The sequence below is a fragment of the Lipophrys pholis genome, assembly GCF_963383615.2.
Source record: "Lipophrys pholis genome assembly, chromosome: 17".
Classification (NCBI taxonomy): Eukaryota; Metazoa; Chordata; class Actinopteri; order Blenniiformes; family Blenniidae; genus Lipophrys; species Lipophrys pholis.
The window spans coordinates 23,572,935-23,594,691 of NC_137643.1; the positions used below are offsets into that span (position 1 = coordinate 23,572,935).

Consider the following 21,757-nt stretch of genomic DNA (forward strand, 5'->3'; position numbering starts at 1 on the left):
TGAAGGCCTCAGGCAGATTTATTTACCCGGCAACAGGTGATGGCTGAACTGTGATTGGTTAAAAGCTTTAATATGGACGTACATGTCTGGAAGCAGCGCAGCCGGCCGGGGCAGAAGCTATGAGAGGAAGCGGACAGACAGTTTGGAATTATTTAATAAGTATTCATGAACAAAATATGATCAGCATCAGTCTGTGAGTCTGATATTTTTTCTTAGGCCTTCAGAGAAGGACTTGCAGGCCCTGACGGCCCGCCACTGAGGAAACTACAATTTCACATAAAAACGAAATGCTATGCATGAAATGTTCTCTGATGTGAAGCACGGGTCAATTCGGGAAGGAATTAATACAGTCAAAAAAACAAAACAACTTCTAATCTGGGCCAGAAGACTCTCGCGACATAATTTATCTGAAATTAGTTCTGCCTCGATGTCGATCAGGTTTGGAAATAAAGGGCAATCCAGTTCTAGTAGCTGCTTCAGGTAGCCAGTCAAATCTCAGGGTTTCCTCTGCAAAACCTGCCAGCGAGCAGGTTCAGTTCACAGAGTCTGTTACCATGGTGACTGACCCCAAGCTTAATTCAGCTCTTACTGAAACGGAAAACTCTAAGTTCCCCTCATTTGATGGTTAACATGCTCTGAGTTTTCATAAAAGCTGCGTTCTGGAATACCCCCGCTGGTCCCCAAGCCACATTCTAAACTCTTGGTCTTGACTTAGTCTCTGACCCTTACAGTGTGGTCCTGGACCTGGTCTAGTCATGGTCTGGCTTAGTCCTGGTCTTGGGCGTCTGCCTGTCCCTCAGTAGGACAATCAGATGAATTTAAATTCTCTCATTAGTTAATTATTTATTGATGTCGTTGTGGATCCTGCAGCTGCTGTGAATGTCCAGTATCCGAGTATCTGAGTACTTCTGACCGGTGTCTCTGTGCAGGTTGGCCGGTGCCGGCCCCCTTGTGCCCTCCCACTTCTTCACGGTGGTGACAAGCTGCCTGGAGGTGAACCGGACGCTGGAGGACTGTGACGGAGCTCTGAGGGTCTTCTCCTTCCTGCTGCCGCACCGAGACGACAACAGTGAGGCCTGCAATGTGAGTCACCACCAGCAGGAGGCAGCAGTACTCTAGTATGGGGCAGTACTGCAGCCGGAGCAGCCAGCAGGGGGCGGCACTGGGATGAGCAGGATGAAGATAGTGACCTTTAGATCATGTGTGTGTGTCTTCATGGCTTTTCCTCTCCGTCTCGTTGCCACACGTCCTGCTCCCAGTGGAGATTCCACACTCAACCTCCACCTGTACTGGAGTGTGTGTGTGTGTGTGTGTGTGTGTGTGTGTGCGTGCGTGCGTGCGTGCGTGCGTGCGTGCGTGCGTGCGTGCGTGCGTGCGTGTGCGTGTGCGTGTGTGCTCAGAGATTTCATGTTGTTTACTCTTGCGTCACAATGATCTGAATGTTCTGCTGAGTCATCATGACACACATAACATGTTTTTTCGAGGTGGGTGTTCGTCACACACCCCGCGGCTCAGTGCGTGCGTGCACGGAGGGACAGTATCAGTCACCGTCATTCAAACTTTTAAGGAAGTGCTGAACATAAACAGACAAGAATCAGGAAACAAAGCAACTCAAGCGTGCACTCAGTAGAGCGCATACCTTCACCCTGGCGCCCTCTATTGGCCAGCCGCCAATAGACCAGTAAATACACATGGACAGAAACATGTTGGAACCCGGCCTTGGGCCTGCTGGCTCCTCCCGGTCCTCTGATCCTGAACTTGGTTTTCTAAAAACGTCTGAAGACAGCAAGATGCATTTTACCACTTATTTGAGTAATTGTAGGGAAATGCAGTGAGCAGCGCTGGCCACCAGGTGAACTCCCGCAGTCGGCCTCACCCCACCACAGAGTTGGTCTTTTTGCAATTGGTCAGTTTGGTATTGACGTCCGTTACCAACCGAAATCCGACGTCCCATGTGTGATAAAACCGTGTGTTGTTTTACCCGGAGACTGAGGAGTCGGGGATGTTTCAGCCGTTCTTATCTCAAAGTCACAGTGACTCCCGAGAAAGAGCCTCCGGCAGGTGTTTCTGCTGAGTCATCATGACACACATGACACCTGTGGAGTCATTTCAGGAAACGTGAAGCACAGACGAGGCTTCGTGGGTGGGAAATCTCCGATCCGTCAATTACGTTGATATCGGAACCCGATACAGATACTGGATCGGATCGGCCCCGTGACTAATTATTGGCCATCCCTTCAAACATAAAACATGAAAAGCAAAACAATAAATTTAATAATTTATAAAAACGTATTTATTATGTGCAATACATCCACCCCCATATTCTGTACATGTCCACACTTATATGCACCGTGTGCATATTATTTATCTATCTCTATTTTATTATATTGTATTCTTATCTGTTTTTTTTAGTTTCTGCTGTGTGTGCTTCTTTTCTTTTTTACTATCCTGCCTGTTGTACCACTCTTATCTTATCTTATCTTATCTTATCTTATCTTATCTTATCTTGAATGCAGTAAATTCAATTAGAACTATAAATAATGTAAAAACTGGAGCTTCATGCCGTCAGCTTTTAACCAAGGATTCCCTCGACATAAACACGAGTGAGTCAGTCGAGTTGCGAGTCGTTCACATGATGAATCAGGAGTCCAGATGACCTGAACATGTCTGTTGATTGATTGATTCATCCGTTTCACTCATTGTCAACAAATCTGTTTCCCATGAACCTCCTCAATTGTGTTTGGTCACCATAAACAGTGTGAGTGCACTCGGCAGCTTTCGGGCCTCCAGGCAGTTTCGACTGTGAGATGATTTCCAGGAACTCCTCCAAACATTCCTCCACTCGTTCTTCCAGTTGTTCCTCCACTCATTCCTCCACTCATTCCACCACTCATCCCTCCACTCATTCCTCCACTCATTCCTCCATTTGTTCCTCCACTCATTCCTCCACTCATTCCTCCATTTGTTCTTCCACTCATTCCTCCACTCATTCCTCCACTCATCCCTCCTCTCATTCCTCCACTCATCCCTCCACTCATTCCTCCATTTGTTCCTCCACTCATCCCTCCACTCATTCCTCCATTTGTTCCTCCACTCATTCCTCCAATCATTTCTCCACTCATTCCTCCACTTGTCCCTCCACTCGTTCCTCCACTCATTCCTCCAGTTGTTCCTCCACTCATTCCTCCACATGTTCCTCCACTCATTCCTCCACTCATTCCTCCAGTTGTTCCTCCACTCATTCCTCCACTCGTTCCTCCACTCATTCCTCCACTTGTCCCTCCACTCGTTCCTCCACTCATTCCTCCACTCATTCCTCCACTTGTCCCTCCACTCATTCCTCCACTCATTCCTCCAGTTGTTCCTCCATTCATTCCTCCACTCATTCCTCCACTTGTCCCTCCACTCGTTCCTCCACTCATTCCTCCACTCATTCCTCCACTCATTCCTCCAGTTGTTCCTCCACTCATTCCTCCACTCATTCCTCCACTCATTCCTCCAGTTGTTTCTCCACTCATTCCTCCACATGTTCCTCCACTCATTCCTCCAGTTGTTCCTCCACTCATTCCTCCACATGTTCCTCCACTCATTCCTCCAGTTGTTCCTCCACTCATTCCTCCACATGTTCCTCCACTCATTCCTCCACTCATTCCTCCACTCATTCCTCCAGTTGTTTCTCCACTCATTCCTCCACATGTTCCTCCACTCATTCCTCCAGTTGTTCCTCCACTCATTCCTCCACTCATTCCTCCAGTTGTTCCTCCACTCATTCCTCCACATGTTCCTCCACATGTTCCTCCACTCATTCCTCCAGTTGTTCCTCCACTCATTCCTCCACTCATTCCTCCACTTGTTCCTCCACTCATTCCCCTTGTCGTTCATTGTGGGTTGCGTGATAGATAATGCCCAATCAACCCTCCAACCAACCCCGTTCTGCAGTTAGCTTTGATGAGAAGTGTCTTCTGGGTAATTCAATTACTTTGGTTGGAGGATGATTAGAATATTTCAACCAAAGTCGGGGTCACGTAGGCCCAGAGGGGAAGTACGTCCCCCACAATGCATCCTACCACCGCCAGTATAACTTCCTGTCTGTGTGTCTGCAGAGCCACGAGGAGGAGTCGCAGTGGGTTGAAGATCTGCTGAAGCTCCACACGGCCCGAGTCCGAGACGTGGAGATCCTGACCGGCCTGGATCTTTTCAGATCCACCAACCTGACCTACACCAGTACCCTCAGCCTCAAGACCTACCTGCACACCTTCGAGAGCGACGACTAGGTCACAGAGACACACCCACCTACAGGATGTAGCCCCATCGTAGAAGTCCTGCGTTTTCACCGCACCCTGGCTGGACGGATGGCGACATCGCTGGAGGAGCTGTCAACGACTTGCATGGAATGAGAGGACACACATTTAGTCATTTTAATGGTTCATTTGGAAGATTACCACAGGAATAATCTGTACTATCCAGACGGTGTGCGACAGAAGCAGCTAGCACAGGAATCATGCAGGAGGAGGACGAACAGTCACCATGACACACCCCAGAAACAAACGCACCCGTGTCCTAGCTCCGGAACCAAACCTGACCTGTTAGCCATGTTCATACTGACCATCCAAACGTTAGTGCTCACTGTGAGGAATTATCAATGACTCACCGCTTTGGGAGGAGACGAGGCTTATAACATTTGATCTAGTAAGTCTAATTCTTGTTGCTAAACACATAAAAAACCGATGCTGCTTCCACAGAGGAATCGTTAGCGACGATGGTCAGTTCATGTTCAGTGTTGGTAATGAGATGAAGGCTGGGCGGCGTCTCCGAGTCCGAACCGTCATCCGAACCTTCGTCTGGGTGGAAGTTCATATTTAACACTTTAGCTTTGGTTGATGGAGTGAATACATTTGGAAATATCGTTCATTTTAACCATCTTTCACCACCAAAATGTGATTTTAATCAGTTAGCAAATCAGCGCACATGAATGGGAAGTCTCACACTTGTGTCGTAACATGTATGTTTAACAGAGTTTTAAACAATAAAATACACAAATACAAGACAATTTTCAGTGTTGTTGCTTCTTAACGACTTAAAACCGATTATTAAATCAGAATAATGGAAAGTTGGCCTCCCACTGCTGTATTTGTAAGGATATGTGCATAAAAAAACAGTGAAACAGTTCAGACAAAGGCGTTTATGAAATAATGTTAACATCATACCATCATATTTGTAATCTCAACCTTTCTTCTACTGTCTATCTGTCTCTCTCTCTCTCTCTCGCCCTCTTTTTCACTCTTTCCCCTCTCTCGTTTTCCTCTCTCCCTCTTTCTCTTTCTCTTGTCTGTCTGCACATTTGACAAAGTCATGTTGTCACTGTCCAGTGTCTAATGTTGAATTTACTCTGCTTTACATAATATCTGGTCGTTTCTCTTTGCTGGAATCTCTTTCGATTTCATATTTTGACGGGTTCAAAGTGTGAGACTCTTTTTATTTTTGAAGCAAAAGCTGTTCGTTCAGTGTTTGTTTGGCAGCATTAGTTGTCTTTGTCAGCTCGGCTCCAGATCCACATCCGTAGTTTGAATGAACCTTTGGCGAAGCCCTGATTCGCTTAGTAACTTTTGCTAACGTGGACGTTACTTCGTATCGCTGTTCACGTTACATAGACACATCGTTTTTGCGTCTTAATTGAGTGAACCCAGAAGTACTTGCATACGTCATGAGATGTAGAATTGGAACATGAGTGTACTTGATGGTGGCTGTCATGGCTGGATGACGGACCTTGAAGCGGAGGAGGAAGCACTGGGCGTGAAGAGCCACGAGGAGGACCCTGTTGCCTCTCTGAATCGGTAGGTGCTCATGACATTATATATAATCCTATAGGATGATCTAAACTTTAGAACGTTGTGGTAAAAAAAGTTTGTAAGTCACATACATGTTGTGGATAGTACAGTGTTACTATTACTTCTGGCCTCCTGTACAGCTTTTCTATTACTACACTCTTAAAAATGTTGGGTTAAAAATAACCCAACCTGGGTTATTTTTTAACCAACACTGGCGGAGGGAGCATGGTTGGCAGCAGCGCCAGGGCGACTTCCCCCTTGGCATCTGTAGGAGAACAATTATGGGTGTCAATATAGACTTGAATAGCTGTAATACAATTAAAAGAAAAGTCAAAATGCCTTCCAAATTGGCAGCAATTACCATCCATATCCATCTATAATTAAAAATAAATCCCATCAAGCTAACTTGCATGGAACAATCCTCTTTGAGCACCCCCCATCTTTTCTTCCTTTCTTCTGCAGTTTACATAGGTGACTTTTGCGTTTGAGTGTTTTTGTCAGTTAAGTTCAAATTTTAAGTGTCATTAGGTCAAAATTAGAAAAAGGCTCCCGCACACAGTAAACTGCACAGCTTTTATTTTCAACGTTTCAGTCGTTGGATGTACGTGAGACAGCCTATATATATATATATATATATATATATATATATATATATACAGTGGGGCAAAAAAGTATTTAGTCAGCCACCGATTGTGCAAGTTCTCCCACTTAAAATGATGACAGAGGTCTGTAATTTTCATCATAGGTACACTTCAACTGTGAGAGACAGAATGTGAAAAAAAATCCAGGAATTCACATTGTAGGAATTTTAAAGAATTTATTTGTAAATTATGGTGGAAAATAAGTATTTACTTTTTTGCCCCACTGTATATATATATAGTCTCACGACTGAAACGTTGAAAATAAAAGCTGTGCAGTTTACAGTGTGCGGGAGCCTTTTTCTAATTTTGATTCAGTCTGGGTGGCACCTCGCTCCGACGCACCCGTGACACGAGGTGTGCTGAGATTGTTTCTCTTCTTTTAAGTGTCATTAGGTCACAAGAAAATCATGGTATAAAATCATATATTTGCACAACATATCAAATTACCCGCCGTTCATCCACATCGGTGAGTTTCCCTTCGCGTTTCGCAAGACTTATTATCTTGTCTGCATAAAGAGGAACCCACTTCTCAAACAGCTTTGGGGCAGCCTCACCGTGAAGGATAGCAAAGTCCTGTGCAATCTAAAAGATGGAGACAAATTGAGAAACAAGGTCATTTAAATAATATGTCAATATTATATTATAATATTATGTCAATTTATTTATAATAGTAGGGGCTACCAAGTTAGTACCAATAAAATAATGTGACATTGAAACAACTTAAATTGACTTACCACTAAACCTGTCAATGAGCCCGGGAAGCCGCCACTCAATCAATTTGGATCTCACGAAATCCTCCATGAGGTGGGAGAATCAAACTGCAAAACCAACACAAAGAATTAAAATAAAACAAACGTATCATAAATAACTCATTCAGTAACGTTAAATCAAAGGTATTTTCACTGTCGTAACAATTAACTTCTCTACGGTTTTAAACTTCGACTTGAGCAAATTAGAAAGTTACCGGTTCCGCCTCGGCAAACTCAAGCTGGCTAATACAGCGCGGACTGGCTAGCTACATTGTTATATATGGAAGCCAAATTGATGAAAAACCTCACGTTGTCCTCCTAACTTTAAAACAAATATACTCGAGTTACTTCGAAACTCCTACGTAGCGCCCAGGCTAACATGCTAACTTGCTACGTTTAATGAAATGGAGTTTGTGCATGCTAATAACGTTAGCTAACAGCTTGCTGACTTACCAATAGATAGTAACGTTGCTCATTGGTGCGTCATTAACGCACATCTAAACCTCATATTCCCTAAAGCCCTGGCCGCAAAGGCTTCCATGTATCTATGTAGCTCACAATCACTGCTACACACGCTCATATTACGTTGAACCATTCGTATGACCAACATACACGGTTACTACAATAAGGCTTTATATACATATTATTCATATAAATTAAACAATAGTGCACACGTAACAAACCTTGATTTGTAAAGAGCTGAGTCTCAGTATGTCTTGGCGTAGCGAGATTTTTCCAATCCAGCATCCGGGCACTGCTCGCAACTGGTGGTCGAATGAGTGGGTTTAACCTGGGAGGAACATTACTGTTGGTCGCGCATGCGCGATCGTCAACCCAACATGTTGGGTAGTCCAAAATAACCCAACACAGTATAATGGAAATTACAACCCAACAGCTAATAACCCAACTACCAATGACAATAACCCAGCAAGTTGGGTTCTTAGATTACCCAACTTAATGAAAACAACCCAATTAAACTACCCAACAGTCTTAACTCAGCTGTTGGGTTGAAAAATAACCCAACAATTCTTAGAGTGTTCCAGGGTAGGAACATTATTGACCTGTGTATCACTGCAGGGGTTCCTGGGAAATAAAAGAAAGAACTTTAGAACTTTTAAAAACAATGGAATATTTCTATGTACATAATGTTTCTAACTTGTGTTTTTACTGTTGTAGGTTCTGCTGAAGTTTATTAAATAAGTTTCCTTTATCTTCTGCTTGATATCTTTCTTTACTCGACAGTGTAAGCCATGTGTGTATTTATGTATTTACGCTTTAATTGATGCTATCTAGGGCACACCTGTAGTCACAATACATTTTTGAGTGATTCCATTTATATCAAAAGAGTGATTCCATTTATATTCAAATTTAAAGAGAATCTTTTTTGTAATTGAAGTGGGAGGAGAAGGGATTCGTTGGGGGTTTTCTCTGTTAAAAGCACCCAGAAAAGACTGTGTTGTATTTGGTACTATATAAATAAAGTTGAATTGAATTGAATTGAATTAATTAAGCCATTTCCTCTTTATGGCTTTATGATGTCATGTTTGGTGAACAAAGACTATGATGTCCCAATTGTATATCAAAGACAACCTTTGATCTTTAGTTCCTTTAAATGCTCAGTTCACCTGCCAGCGGTTGTGAGACTCGTCTGACCCATCGAGAGAGAGAGCATTTGACCGAGAGAGAGAGCATTTGACCGAGAGACAGAGCATTTGACCGAGAGAGACAGAGCATTTGACCGAGAGACAGAGCTTTTTACCGAGAGACAGATCTTTTCACAGAGAGACTGTATCCACCATCAGATTGCTTCCAGAGAACTTTATTCAGTCACATCAATACTGTGAGTAGAATGAAAAACAATACATTTGGTGAACTTACATGACTCATGAAAGGCAATGCTTATTCATTTAGTTTTTTAAAGAAGATTAATCCATGTTTATTTTTTCAAATGTAGAGTTTGGTGTAATATTGAAGTTTATAAATACTAACATTTCCTTCTCAAGCAAAGTTTCCATTCAACTGCAGTTTAAGGTTGAACATTTTACCTATAAATGTAGTATTTAGTTTCAAAGTGACAAACGTCCCATTCAGAGCGTCTGGGAGAGGAACCTCATGGAGGAGTTTTGCTCTTTTCCACTTCTTTCATGAGCTTTTAGGACTTCACTATAACATCCCCAAACAGAGTTAGCAGATCCAACCACTTGGGCCTTTCAGTTCAAATCAGCCAGGTTCAGCTGTGACAGTCACATCTACATTTTCTCCTGGATGCAAACCTCTAGTTTGACTTTATTTCAGATTGACAGTCAGTTCACCTGCCAGCGGTGGTGAGAGACTCCATCCCCGCAGAGATTATTCTCAAGGGATTACTCCCAGGCTCCAGTGATTCACCTCAACAATGTGAGTAGAATGAAAATAAAGTACATTTGGTGAACTTGATGACTCCTGAAAAGCAGTTTTTTGGGGATAAAAAAAGATCATTATCAGTGCAGATTTACTATGAGTGTGTTGGTGATTTTCTGTGAAAAGTTGACAAAATATTATTAAAAATATTTGCTGCAGATTGTAGTGACCAAATGGAAAACCTGCCATTTCTTCCGTTACTTCCGGAAATGGACACTGACGAGGGTCAACTCCTCCATGACGTGCTCCAGATTCTGAATGTAAGTTGTTGTTCAATACATTCTATAAGTCAGAAGTATTTCCAGGAGAACCATGTCATTTTGGATGTGAAAGAAATGAGAGGGAGATTGAAGACCACAAGAACATTTACTAAGGTACTGTACAAATCAAACTGAGATTGTCTTTGCTTGTGTTTTACAGTATATTTGTGCTGCTCCAACATTGGACCGACAAATTGTGGCGACCCAAGTCATGGGAGTTGCCACCAAGACCTTTAATACTCTAAAAAACAACAAGGAGAAAATCACAGCTCTAGAAAAGGAGCTGAAAGCCTTAAATGAAGGAGAAGAAAATATCAACCTCAACTCTTCTAACAAAAACATGGAGGTGGTGTGCACCTCTGATAGAGAGCAGGAGGAGGAGCAGCTGGAGAAGCAGCTGGAGGAGGAGCTGGTGGAGGAGCAGCTGGAGGAGCAGCTGGAGGAGGAGCAGCTGGAGGAGCAGCTGGAGGAGGAGCTGGTGGAGCAGCTGCTGGAGGAGCAGCTGGAGGAGGAGCAGCTGGAGAAGCAGCTGGAGGAGGAGCTGGTGGAGAAGCTGCTGGTGGAGCAGCTGGAGGAGAAGCTGGAGGAGGAGCAGCTGGGGGAGCAGCTGGAGAAGCAGCTGGAGGAGGAGCTGGAGGAGGAGCTCGTGGCACAGCTGCAGGAGGAGCAGCTGGAGGAGCAGCTGGAGGAGGAGCTGGTGGAGCAGCTGAAGGAGGAGCAGCTGGAGGAGGAGCAGCTCGACAAGAAGCAGCTGCAGGAGAAGCAGCTGGAGGAGCCGGTGGAGCAGCTGCCAGAGGAGCAGCTGGAGAAAAAGCAGCTGGAGGAGGGGCAGCTGGAGGAGCAGCTGGAGGAGCAGCTGGAGGAGCAGCTGGAGGAGGAGCAGCTCGACAAGAAGCAGCTGCAGGAGAAGCAGCTGGAGGAGCCGGTGGAGCAGCTGCCGGAGGAGCAGCTGCAGGAGGAGCAGCTGGAGAAAAAGCAGCCGGAGGAGGAGCAGCTGGAGAAAAAGCAGCTGGAGGAGGAGCAGCTGGAGGAGGAGAAGCTGGAGAAAAAGCAGCTGGAGGAGGAGCAGCTGGAGGAGCAGCTGGAGGAGGAGCAGCTGCAGGAGAATCAGCTGGAGGAGAGGCAGCTGCAGGAGGAGGAGGGGCAGGAGAAGAGAGAGCAGAATGGAGGAGAAGCAGGAGATAGAGCAGTCAGAGGAGGAGCAGGAGAAGAGATAGCAGAAAGGAGGAGAAGGAGCAGGGGAAGGAGCAGGAAGAGGAGGGGGAGGAGTGGGATAAGAGAGAGCAGAAAGGAGGAGGAGCAGGAGGAGAGAGAGATAGCAGAAAGGAGGGGAATGAGGGGAAGGAGCAGCAGAAGAGAGAGTAGAAAGGAGGAGGAGCAGGAGGAGAGAGAGCAGAAAGAAGTAGCAGGAGAAGGAGATAGAGCAGGAAGAGAAGGAGCAGAGGGAGGAGCAGAAGAAGAGAGAGCTGAAAGGAGGAAGAGGGTGAGGAGAAGAAAAAAGAAGACAACAGAGAAAAGATCTTGTCAAGAACCTGAGACCACACCCCCAGCCCTCCCCCACCAGAGCAACGGAGTGTGTTGTTAAGAAAATAAAAGATGTTAAAAACAGTCAATACTGCTGCATGATGAGTCTTGTTAGAGTCCAGGATGGAACAAGCAGCCAACATGTGACAACCACCTGAATTCTTCTCAAATATACCGTTAGAACAATTCAGCTGTTTTTTTCATTTTGGCTCCTCCTTACATATTGGGCTCTAATACGCCCGGCTGACACCCCCACTCACCCAAACCACCAAAATACAAATGAAATCAAAAACATGTCCACATCTAAACACTGTGGCACTGCTTTTCTACATTATTCAATAAGAAAAAGCTTCATTCTGTTCAACCAATTTCACAAGAAATGTAAATACATCTGAAGTCATTTTCAATGGAATGCTGTAAAAGTACATTCTTTACAGAACTAAAGTGAATTGTGCAAGCTGTTCACCTGTCAACACCTCATACACACTAGAAACACACGTTCACATTGAAATTCAGTGCTATCAACTTTGTAAGTATGTCTTTGGATGGGAGGAAAAAGCCACAATACACAGAATAAAGAAAGGTCACACAGAAACATCTGCTTGATCCAAACAAGGAAGGTTACAGTGAGACACCAGTGCTGACCAACACTCACAAACACATCCCAATGGGTAATATGCTAATATGAGATCATAGTGACATGTGAAGTTTCTCTATAGTTTGATGACCATGAGTAGTACAAGTAGGGTGTGTTTTATCTTACTAGTACTACTAGTGAGTGCCAAAATGTCCACTAGTAGCACTAGTAAGGCATTTTTTTAAATCTCACTAGTACTACAAGTGAGTGCCAAAATGTCCATGAGTCGTACTAGTAGGGTGTGCTTTATCTTACTAGTACTACTAGTGAGTGCCAAAATGTCCACTCGTAAAACCTTTTTTTATCTCACTAGTACTACAAGTGAGTGCCAAAATGTCCATGAGTAGTACTAGTAGGGTGTGTTTTATCTCACTAGTACTACTAGTAACTACAAGTGTGCCCACTAGCCCTACTAGTGAGGTGCAAAATGTCCACTAGTAGCACTAGTGAGGTCCGAAGCACCTTATTAGTGCTACTAGTGAGGCCCAAAATGTCTACTGGAGCTACTAGTGGATATTTTGTGCCTCACTAGTAGTACTAGTGCGCATCCTTAATGTTACTGGTAATACTAGTAAGATTAAACATACCCTACTAGTAGCAGTAGTGGAACATTTTGGCACACACTAGTAGTACTAGTGAGGGTAAAAATGCCTTACTACAACTACTAGTGGGCATTTTGGCGGTACTAGTAGTGATAGGAAGGGTCCAAGTATTCACGAGTAGAACTACTGGAATTAAAAGCTAATTAGGAGGTGTGGACAGCATGTGCATGAAGGCTTCCTATTGGTTGTCCACAAATAATTCATCCCAGCCAAAATTTAACCCAATAAAACTTTCAATATTGCCAGAGGGAGAAAGTTCTAACATGCTCTCACAGGGGAACCAACCATACATGATGAACAAGAGAGTCTGAACACATCCGGTGATGTTGTAGTAATCCTATATCTTAAGATATGGAGATGAATATATTCATCTCCTTGGAGCTCGACTAACAATAAATGCAGATGTTCAGAAATGTCCTACTAATGCAAAAATTATTTTGTTTGTTTTACTGAAGAGCCCTGATATTAAATGAATTAACCAGCATTCCACATACCTGCCTGACTGTTGTCATACTTCTGCTCTTGTCGTCCGTCATTAATATGTACTGGATTACATTTGTCTAATATACACCCGACCGTTAAGCACCTCAATCATTAGGACAAATAATTTCTATTTAGCGTAAATACAGATGTACATGCATTGGCTTCACTGTTGAGCAAAGAAAGATATCATGTCACAGGTCAGGCTCTGAGGCTCAGCCGCAGAAAGGAAGCCAAAACAAAACCTGAGCTCAATGGGTTAATTAGGAGGGTGAGGAGAGTTCTGGGGCCTCATTTATAAAGGTTGCTGACGCACAAATCAGGTCCTGAAAGATGCGATTTTTCCGATCCAGCATCCGGGCACCGCTCGCAACTGGTGGTCGAATGAGTGAGTGTAACCTGGGAGTAACGTTACTGTTGGTCGCGCATGCGCGATCGTCAACCCAACATGTTGGGTAGTCCGAAATAACCCAACACAGTATAATGGAAATTACATCCCAACAGCCAATAACCCAACTACCAATGACAATAACCCAGCAAGTTGGGTTCTTAGATTACCCAACTTAATGAAAACAACCCAATTAAACTACCCAACAGTCTTAACTCAGCTGTTGGGTTGAAAAATAACCCAACAATTCTTAGAGTGTTCCAGGGTAGGAACATTATTGACCTGTGTATCACTGCAGGGGTTCCTGGGAAATAAAAGAAAGAACTTTAGAACTTTTAAAAACAATGGAATATTTCTATGTACATAATGTTTCTAACTTGTGTTTTTACTGTTGTAGGTTCTGCTGAAGTTTATTAAATAAGTTTCCTTTATCTTCTGCTTGATATCTTTCTTTACTCGACAGTGTAAGCCATGTGTGTATTTATGTATTTACTCTTTAATTGATGCTATCTAGGGCACACCTTTAGTCACAATACTTTTTTGAGTGATTCCATTTATATCAAAAGAGTGATTCCATTTATATTCAAATTTAAAGAGAATCTTTTTTGTAATTGAAGTGGGAGCAGAAGGGATTCGTTGGGGGTTTTCTCTGTTAAAAGCACCCAGAAATGACTGTGTTGTATTTGGTACTATATAAATAAAGTTGAATTGAATTGAATTGAATTAATTAAGCCATTTCCTCTTTATGGCTTTATGATGTCATGTTTGGTGAACAAAGACTATGATGTCCCAATTGTATATCAAAGACAACCTTTGATCTTTAGTTCCTTTAAATGCTCAGTTCACCTGCCAGCGGTTGTGAGACTCGTCTGACCCACCGAGAGAGAGAGCATTTGACCGAGAGAGAGAGCATTTGACCGAGAGACAGAGCATTTGACCGAGAGAGACAGAGCATTTGACCGAGAGACAGAGCTTTTTACCGAGAGACAGATCTTTTCACAGAGAGACTGTATCCACCATCAGATTGCTTCCAGAGAACTTTATTTAGTCACATCAATACTGTGAGTAGAATGAAAAACAATATATTTGGTGAACTTACATGACTCATGAAAGGCAATGCTTATTCATATAGTTTTTTAAAGAAGATTAATCCATGTTTATTTTTTCAAATGTAGAGTTTGGTGTAATATTGAAGTTTATAAATACTAACATTTCCTTCTCAAGCAAAGTTTCCATTCAACTGCAGTTTAAGGTTGAACATTTTACCTATAAATGTAGTATTTAGTTTCAAAGTGACAAACGTCCCATTCAGAGCGTCTGGGAGAGGAACCTCATGGAGGAGTTTTGCTCTTTTCCACTTCTTTCATGAGCTTTTAGGACTTCACTATAACATCCCCAAACAGAGTTAGCAGATCCAACCACTTGGGCCTTTCAGTTCAAATCAGCCAGGTTCAGCTGTGACAGTCACATCTACATTTTCTCCTGGATGCAAACCTCTAGTTTGACTTTATTTCAGATTGACAGTCAGTTCACCTGCCAGCGGTGGTGAGAGACTCCATCCCCGCAGAGATTATTCTCAAGGGATTACTCCCAGGCTCCAGTGATTCACCTCAACAATGTGAGTAGAATGAAAATAAAGTACATTTGGTGAACTTGATGACTCCTGAAAAGCAGTTTTTTGGGGATAAAAAAAAGATCATTATCAGTGCAGATTTACTATGAGTGTGTTGGTGATTTTCTGTGAAAAGTTGACAAAATATTATTAAAAATATTTGCTGCAGATTGTAGTGACCAAATGGAAAACCTGCCATTTCTTCCGTTACTTCCGGAAATGGACACTGACGAGGGTCAACTCCTCCATGACGTGCTCCAGATTCTGAATGTAAGTTGTTGTTCAATACATTCTATAAGTCAGAAGTATTTCCAGGAGAACCATGTCATTTTGGATGTGAAAGAAATGAGAGGGAGATTGAAGACCACAAGAACATTTACTAAGGTACTGTACAAATCAAACTGAGATTGTCTTTGCTTGTGTTTTACAGTATATTTGTGCTGCTCCAACATTGGACCGACAAATTGTGGCGACCCAAGTCATGGGAGTTGCCACCAAGACCTTTAATACTCTAAAAAACAACAAGGAGAAAATCACAGCTCTAGAAAAGGAGCTGAAAGCCTTAAATGAAGGAGAAGAAAATATCAACCTCAACTCTTCTAACAAAAACATGGAGGTGGTGTGCACCTCTGATATAGAGCAGGAGGAGGAGCAGCTGGAGGAGCAGCTGGAGAAGCAGCTGGAGGAGGAGCTGGTGGAGGAGCAGCTGGAGGAGGAGCAGCTGGAGGAGGAGCTGGTGGAGGAGCAGCTGGAGGAGGAGCAGCTGGAGGAGCAGCTGGAGCAGGAGCTGGTGGAGCAGCTGCTGGAGGAGCAGCTGGAGGAGGAGCAGCTGGAGAAGCAGCTGGAGGAGGAGCTGGTGGAGAAGCTGCTGGTGGAGCAGCTGGAGGAGAAGCTGGAGGAGGAGCAGCTGGGGGAGCAGCTGGAGAAGCAGCTGGAGGAGGAGCTGGAGGAGGAGCTCGTGGCACAGCTGCAGGAGGAGCAGCTGGAGGAGGAGCAGCTGGAGGAGGAGCAGGTGGAGCAGCTGAAGGAGGAGCAGCTGGAGGAGCAGCTGGAGGAGGAGCAGGTTGAGCAGCTGAAGGAGGAGCAGCTGGAGGAGGAGCTGGTGGAGCAGCTGAAGGAGGAGCAGCTCGACAAGAAGCAGCTGCAGGAGAAGCAGCTGGAGGAGCCGGTGGAGCAGCTGCCGGAGGAGCAGCTGGAGGAGGAGCAGCTGGAGAAAAAGCAGCTGGAGGAGGAGCAACTGGAGAAAAAGCAGCCGGAGGAGGAGCAGTTGGAGAAAAAGCAGCTGGAGGAGGAGCAGCTCGACAAGAAGCAGCTGCAGGAGAAGCAGCTGGAGGAGCCGGTGGAGCAGCTGCCGGAGGAGCAGCTGGAGGAGGAGCAGCTGGAGAAAAAGCAGCTGGAGGAGGAGCAGCTGGAGAAAAAGCAGCCGGAGGAGGAGCAGCTGGAGGAGGAGCAGCTGGAGAAAAAGCAGCTGGAGGAGGAGCAGCTGGAGGAGCAGCTGGAGGAGGAGCAGCTGCAGGAGAAGAGAGAGCAGAATGGAGGAGAAGCAGGAGATAGAGCAGTAAGAGGAGGAGCAGGAGAAGAGATAGCAGAAAGGAGGAGAAGGAGCAGGGGAAGGAGCAGGAAGAGGAGGGGGAGGAGTGGGATAAGAGAGAGCAGAAAGGAGGAGGAGCAGGAGGAGAGAGAGATAGCAGAAAGGAGGGGAACGAGGGGAAGGAGCAGCAGAAGAGAGAGTAGAAAGGAGGAGGAGCAGGAGGAGAGAGAGCAGAAAGAAGTAGCAGGAGAAGGAGATAGAGCAGGAAGAGAAGGAGCAGAGGGAGGAGCAGAAGAAGAGAGAGCTGAAAGGAGGAAGAGGGTGAGGAGAAGAAAAAAGAAGACAACAGAGAAAAGATCTTGTCAAGAACCTGAGACCACACCCCCAGCCCTCCCCCACCAGAGCAACAGAGTGTGTTGTTAAGAAAATAAAAGATGTTAAAAACAGTCAATACTGCTGCATGATGAGTCTTGTTAGAGTCCAGGATGGAACAAGCAGCCAACATGTGACAACCACCTGAGTTCTTCTCAAATATACCGTTAGAACAATTCAGCTGGTTTTTTCATTTTGGCTCCTCCTTACATATTGGGCTCTAATACGCCCGGCTGACACCCCCACTCACCCAAACCACCAAAATACAAATGAAATCAAAAACATGTCCACATCTAAACACTGTGGCACTGCTTTTCTACATTATTCAATAAGAAAAAGCTTCATTCTGTTCAACCAATTTCACAAGAAATGTAAATACATCTGAAGTCATTTTCAATGGAATGCTGTAAAAGTACATTCTTTACAGAACTAAAGTGAATTGTGCAAGCTGTTCACCTGTCAACACCTCATACACACTAGAAACACACGTTCACATTGAAATTCAGTGCTATCAACTTTGTAAGTATGTCTTTGGATGGGAGGAAAAAGCCACAATACACAGAATAAAGAAAGGTCACACAGAAACATCTGCTTGATCCAAACAAGGAAGGTTACAGTGAGACACCAGTGCTGACCAACACTCACAAACACATCCCAATGGGTAATATGCTAATATGAGATCATAGTGACATGTGAAGTTTCTCTATAGTTTGATGACCATGAGTAGTACTAGTAGGGTGTGTTTTATCTTACTAGTACTACTAGTGAGTGCCAAAATGTCCACTAGTAGCACAAGTAAGGCATTTTTTAAAATCTCACTAGTACTACAAGTGAGTGCCAAAATGTCCATGAGTAGTACTAGTAGGGTGTGCTTTATCTTACTAGTACTACAAGTGAGTGCCAAAATGTCCATGAGTAGTACTAGTAGGGTGTGTTTTATCTCACTAGTACTACTAGTAACTACAAGTGTGCCCACTAGCCCTACTAGTGAGGTGCAAAATGTCCACTAGTAGCACTAGTGAGGTCCGAAGCACCTTATTAGTGCTACTAGTGAGGCCCAAAATGTCTACTCGAGCTACTAGTGGATATTTTGTGCCTCAATAGTAGTACTAGTGCGCATCCTTGATGTTACTAGTAATACTAGTAAGATTAAACATACCCTACTAGTAGCAGTAGTGGAACATTTTGGCACACACTAGTAGTACAAGTGAGGGTAAAAATGCCTTACTACTACTACTAGTGGGCATTTTGGCGATACTAGTAGTGATAGGAAGGGTCCAAGTATTCACGAGTAGAACTACTGGAATTAAAAGCTAATGAGGAGGTGTGGACAGCATGTGCATGAAGGCTTCCTATTGGTTGTCCACAAATAATTCATCCCAGCCAAAATTTAACCCAATAAAACTTTCAATATTGCCAGAGGGAGAAAGTTCTAACATGCTCTCACAGGGGAACCAACCATACATGATGAACAAGAGAGTCTGAACACATCCGGTGATGTAGTAGTAATCCTATATCTTCCTACTACATCCGGTGATGTTGTAGTAATCCTATATCTTAAGATATGGAGATGAATATATTCATCTCCTTGGAGCTCGACTAACAATAAATGCAGATGTTCAGAAATGTCCTACTAATGCAAAAATTATTTTGTTTGTTTTACTGAAGAGCCCTGATATTAAATGAATTAACCAGCATTCCACATACCTGCCTGACTGTTGTCATACTTCTGCTCTTGTCGTCCGTCATTAATATGTACTGGATTACATTTGTCTAATATACACCCGACCGTTAAGCACCTCAATCATTAGGACAAATAATTTCTATTTAGCGTAAATACAGATGTACATGCATTGGCTTCACTGTTGAGCAAAGAAAGATATCATGTCACAGGTCAGGCTCTGAGGCTCAGCCGCAGAAAGGAAGCCAAAACAAAACCTGAGCTCAATGGGTTAATTAGGAGGGTGAGGAGAGTTCTGGGGCCTCATTTATAAAGGTTGCTGACGCACAAATCAGGTCCTGAAAGATGCGTACGCCACTTCCCACGCAGAGTTTGTGATCTAAAAAAATAAACTTTGCGTGAGAATGTGCGTACCCGATCAGAGGTAGGGCTCCCAAACTATGCACCACCTCCACCACCCAGTGGGATTGGAGCAAGATAGTGATGAAGAATGGCCTGACCCGCCTCCGTAGTCCGGGCCAAAAATGTCAAGGGAGCAGTCCCTAGTTCCTGAGCCCATGTAAAACAGATTGGATAAGCTGCTCTCTGACAGTTTGAGAAGTTTGGCCTGCAGGTGCAGTCTTTAGTTGGTCTGCTTCAAACTCATGGCCCAGAAGGTGAAGCAGAACTGAGAGGTGGATCCCACGTATCCCGCTTGCTAAGTAAATTACCCCCAGAGAACAGGGCAGATTTCAGGAGAGCAATGTTTCACAATCCAAACTCAGTCGACACCCTGGTGGATTTCTCTGAATGGTTGCAGTGTGAGGCATGGTGTCATGATTATGATGGCCACAATCCTGGAGCAGGAGCCAAAAATATTCCAGACCGTCAGAAGAAGAAATCCATCATCATCCTACATGGGTCCAAAGACAACTCAGCAAACCAGAGTTTCCAGGGCAAAAGGAACAGTAAGTCCAACCCATATTGCCCCTACTGAGAAAGTACTCAGCATTACTTCAGTCAGTGTTCTGCTGTCAAAGAACTGTCCAAAGAACAACTGACTCAGTGGATTAAAACCCACAAGAAATGCTGGCGTTGTGCTGGATCACATTGTGATTTCCCCAAACCATGTGGACTCTGCCAAGGGGAACATCTCCAGGTGCTCCATGAAGTGAACACAAGAGATGAGAGGGGAACATTCAAAGAGGAGAGCTGTCGAGTCAGTACCACTACCACCACCAACCTACAGCAAGGTCCTGCTGAAGGTGATACAGGTGACTTTGCATCATAAAGATAGGAGCCCAGAAACTTAAGCTCTCCTCGACGATGGTTCTGAGCGTAAAATGTTGCTGTCAGTTGCTGCAAGAAAACTTGGCTGACACAGAACCCCAGAGACTCTTGACTTGAGAACCATCAGACAAGATATTCAGATACTCAATGGTTCATGTGTCTTGTTTCATGATTCGCCAGGCTTGAACAGCCAGAAGCGCTTTACCATTACAGGCCCTTTCACTGCAGAACGTCCAGGATTGTGAGCCACAAAACTGTAACTCGCTCCAGAGACGACAGAGAGGCAATAAACCTGCTGGAAACCAAAACAACACGGGTGGAGGTCAACGGGATCTTTCGTTATGCAATCCCTCTCCTGCTGAAGAACATTCCAGTTTTCCAAACCTTTCAAGAGTCAGTCATGCCTAACCTCCGTAGTACTGAGAGACGCCTCAGCTGCTGTGCTGAGAAGTGAGTCGTGGTTCATCCCCCATCACATGGTGAGTCATAACAACAAGAATCGGATCGTCTTTAACTGTCCTCATCAGTATCAAGGGCTCATGTCACCCAGGGCTCACATTATGGAAATTAGAGCAATTCGAAACAGTAGACCAGTTGAGAGGTTCAGCAGGATTACAATAGAAACTAAAGTAAAGTGAATGCAGGATTAAATGGCTGGAGGCAGGGAATGAGCAAAAAAATACTTCTGTATTTTAGAACAAACAAAAAAGAATAAAACATTTACAAAATACAACAATAATAATAGCAGTAGCTGGCATTTAAACAAATATCAAAACCCCAGTCCTACTGAGCTCAGTATTTTACTTTTGTCCTTTCGTCAGTCAAGTCAGAATCTCTTTGTCAGTTCAGAGTTCAGTTTCTTTCCTTTCGCTTTGGTTTTAGGGTGAGTAGTTACCACTTTTGATGTTTTGAAACTGGAGAGAAAGAGTCGAGAAGTTGATTCAGTTCTGGGCACAGGGTCGCCATCTCCGTCCAGAGAGAATCCACGATCCGATCCAGAGGTTCTTTAATCAGCAACCAAAATAACCTAGCCTGCACAACAATAATGGTATTATTGCTTACAGCTAGAGAAAGTCCATTTGTCTAATTTTGCTAAGAATAATAGCTGTAGCTTACTTTCTATCTTCTTTTCTCAAATATTACCATTGTAACAATAAACAGTAATACAATGTCTTACATGCATGTCTTTAACTCAAATTATCTTCTGTTGTACATGAAATTGTGTTTTATATCCATATAACAAATAAATGAATTTCTATTTTTATCTCTGTAACTTATAAAACCATGAAATTATGATTGATATTTATTAATCAGTTAACTTATCGACTTTTTAACCATTTTTAAGCTTGTTTGTAAAGCAGAAAAAATGAAATTGTCAGGTCCAACCTCTGAACATTTATTAATTCTGCAAGGAAGAACACACGCCAAGTTAAGATGGTTTTACTCGCGAGGAGAACGGACAGAGTTTTTCAGTTACAATCTCCAACCCGCTCTGAAAAACCTCTGCCGCCTCCTCTCCTTTTATTAGGGTTCCTCTTATCTGATTTCAAGGCACTTCCCATCTGCAGACCACATTCCTCCTTACCATAAAAGATCACAGTGGAGAAATACAAGTCGTAGCAGATGAGAAAGAATGTTGGTACAATGAATGTGATAACCTTTCGTAAGATTATTCCAACAGAAATACAATGAATTTATCCCATTATGAAATTACTTGTATCACTAAAACCCTGTCTGGGATACTGGATTAGCTTTACATAGGAATTGGTGTAAGCTTTCACAA

The 21,757-nt window shown here is 43.8% G+C and overlaps 1 protein-coding gene across 1 annotated transcript in view; it reads left to right on the plus strand.

Moving 5' to 3' along the window:
* enpp2l (ectonucleotide pyrophosphatase/phosphodiesterase 2-like) overlaps positions 1 to 5,048 on the plus strand; it is a 56,706-nt gene extending 51,658 nt beyond the window's left edge. The window contains exons 24-25 of the mRNA XM_080484228.1: positions 930 to 1,083; positions 4,104 to 5,048. Coding sequence (XP_080340354.1) covers positions 930 to 1,083; positions 4,104 to 4,274 — 325 coding nt within the window. The 3' untranslated portion in view covers positions 4,275 to 5,048. The remainder of the gene's footprint in view (positions 1 to 929; positions 1,084 to 4,103) is intronic.
* The last annotated feature ends 16,709 nt before the right edge of the window (positions 5,049 to 21,757 follow it).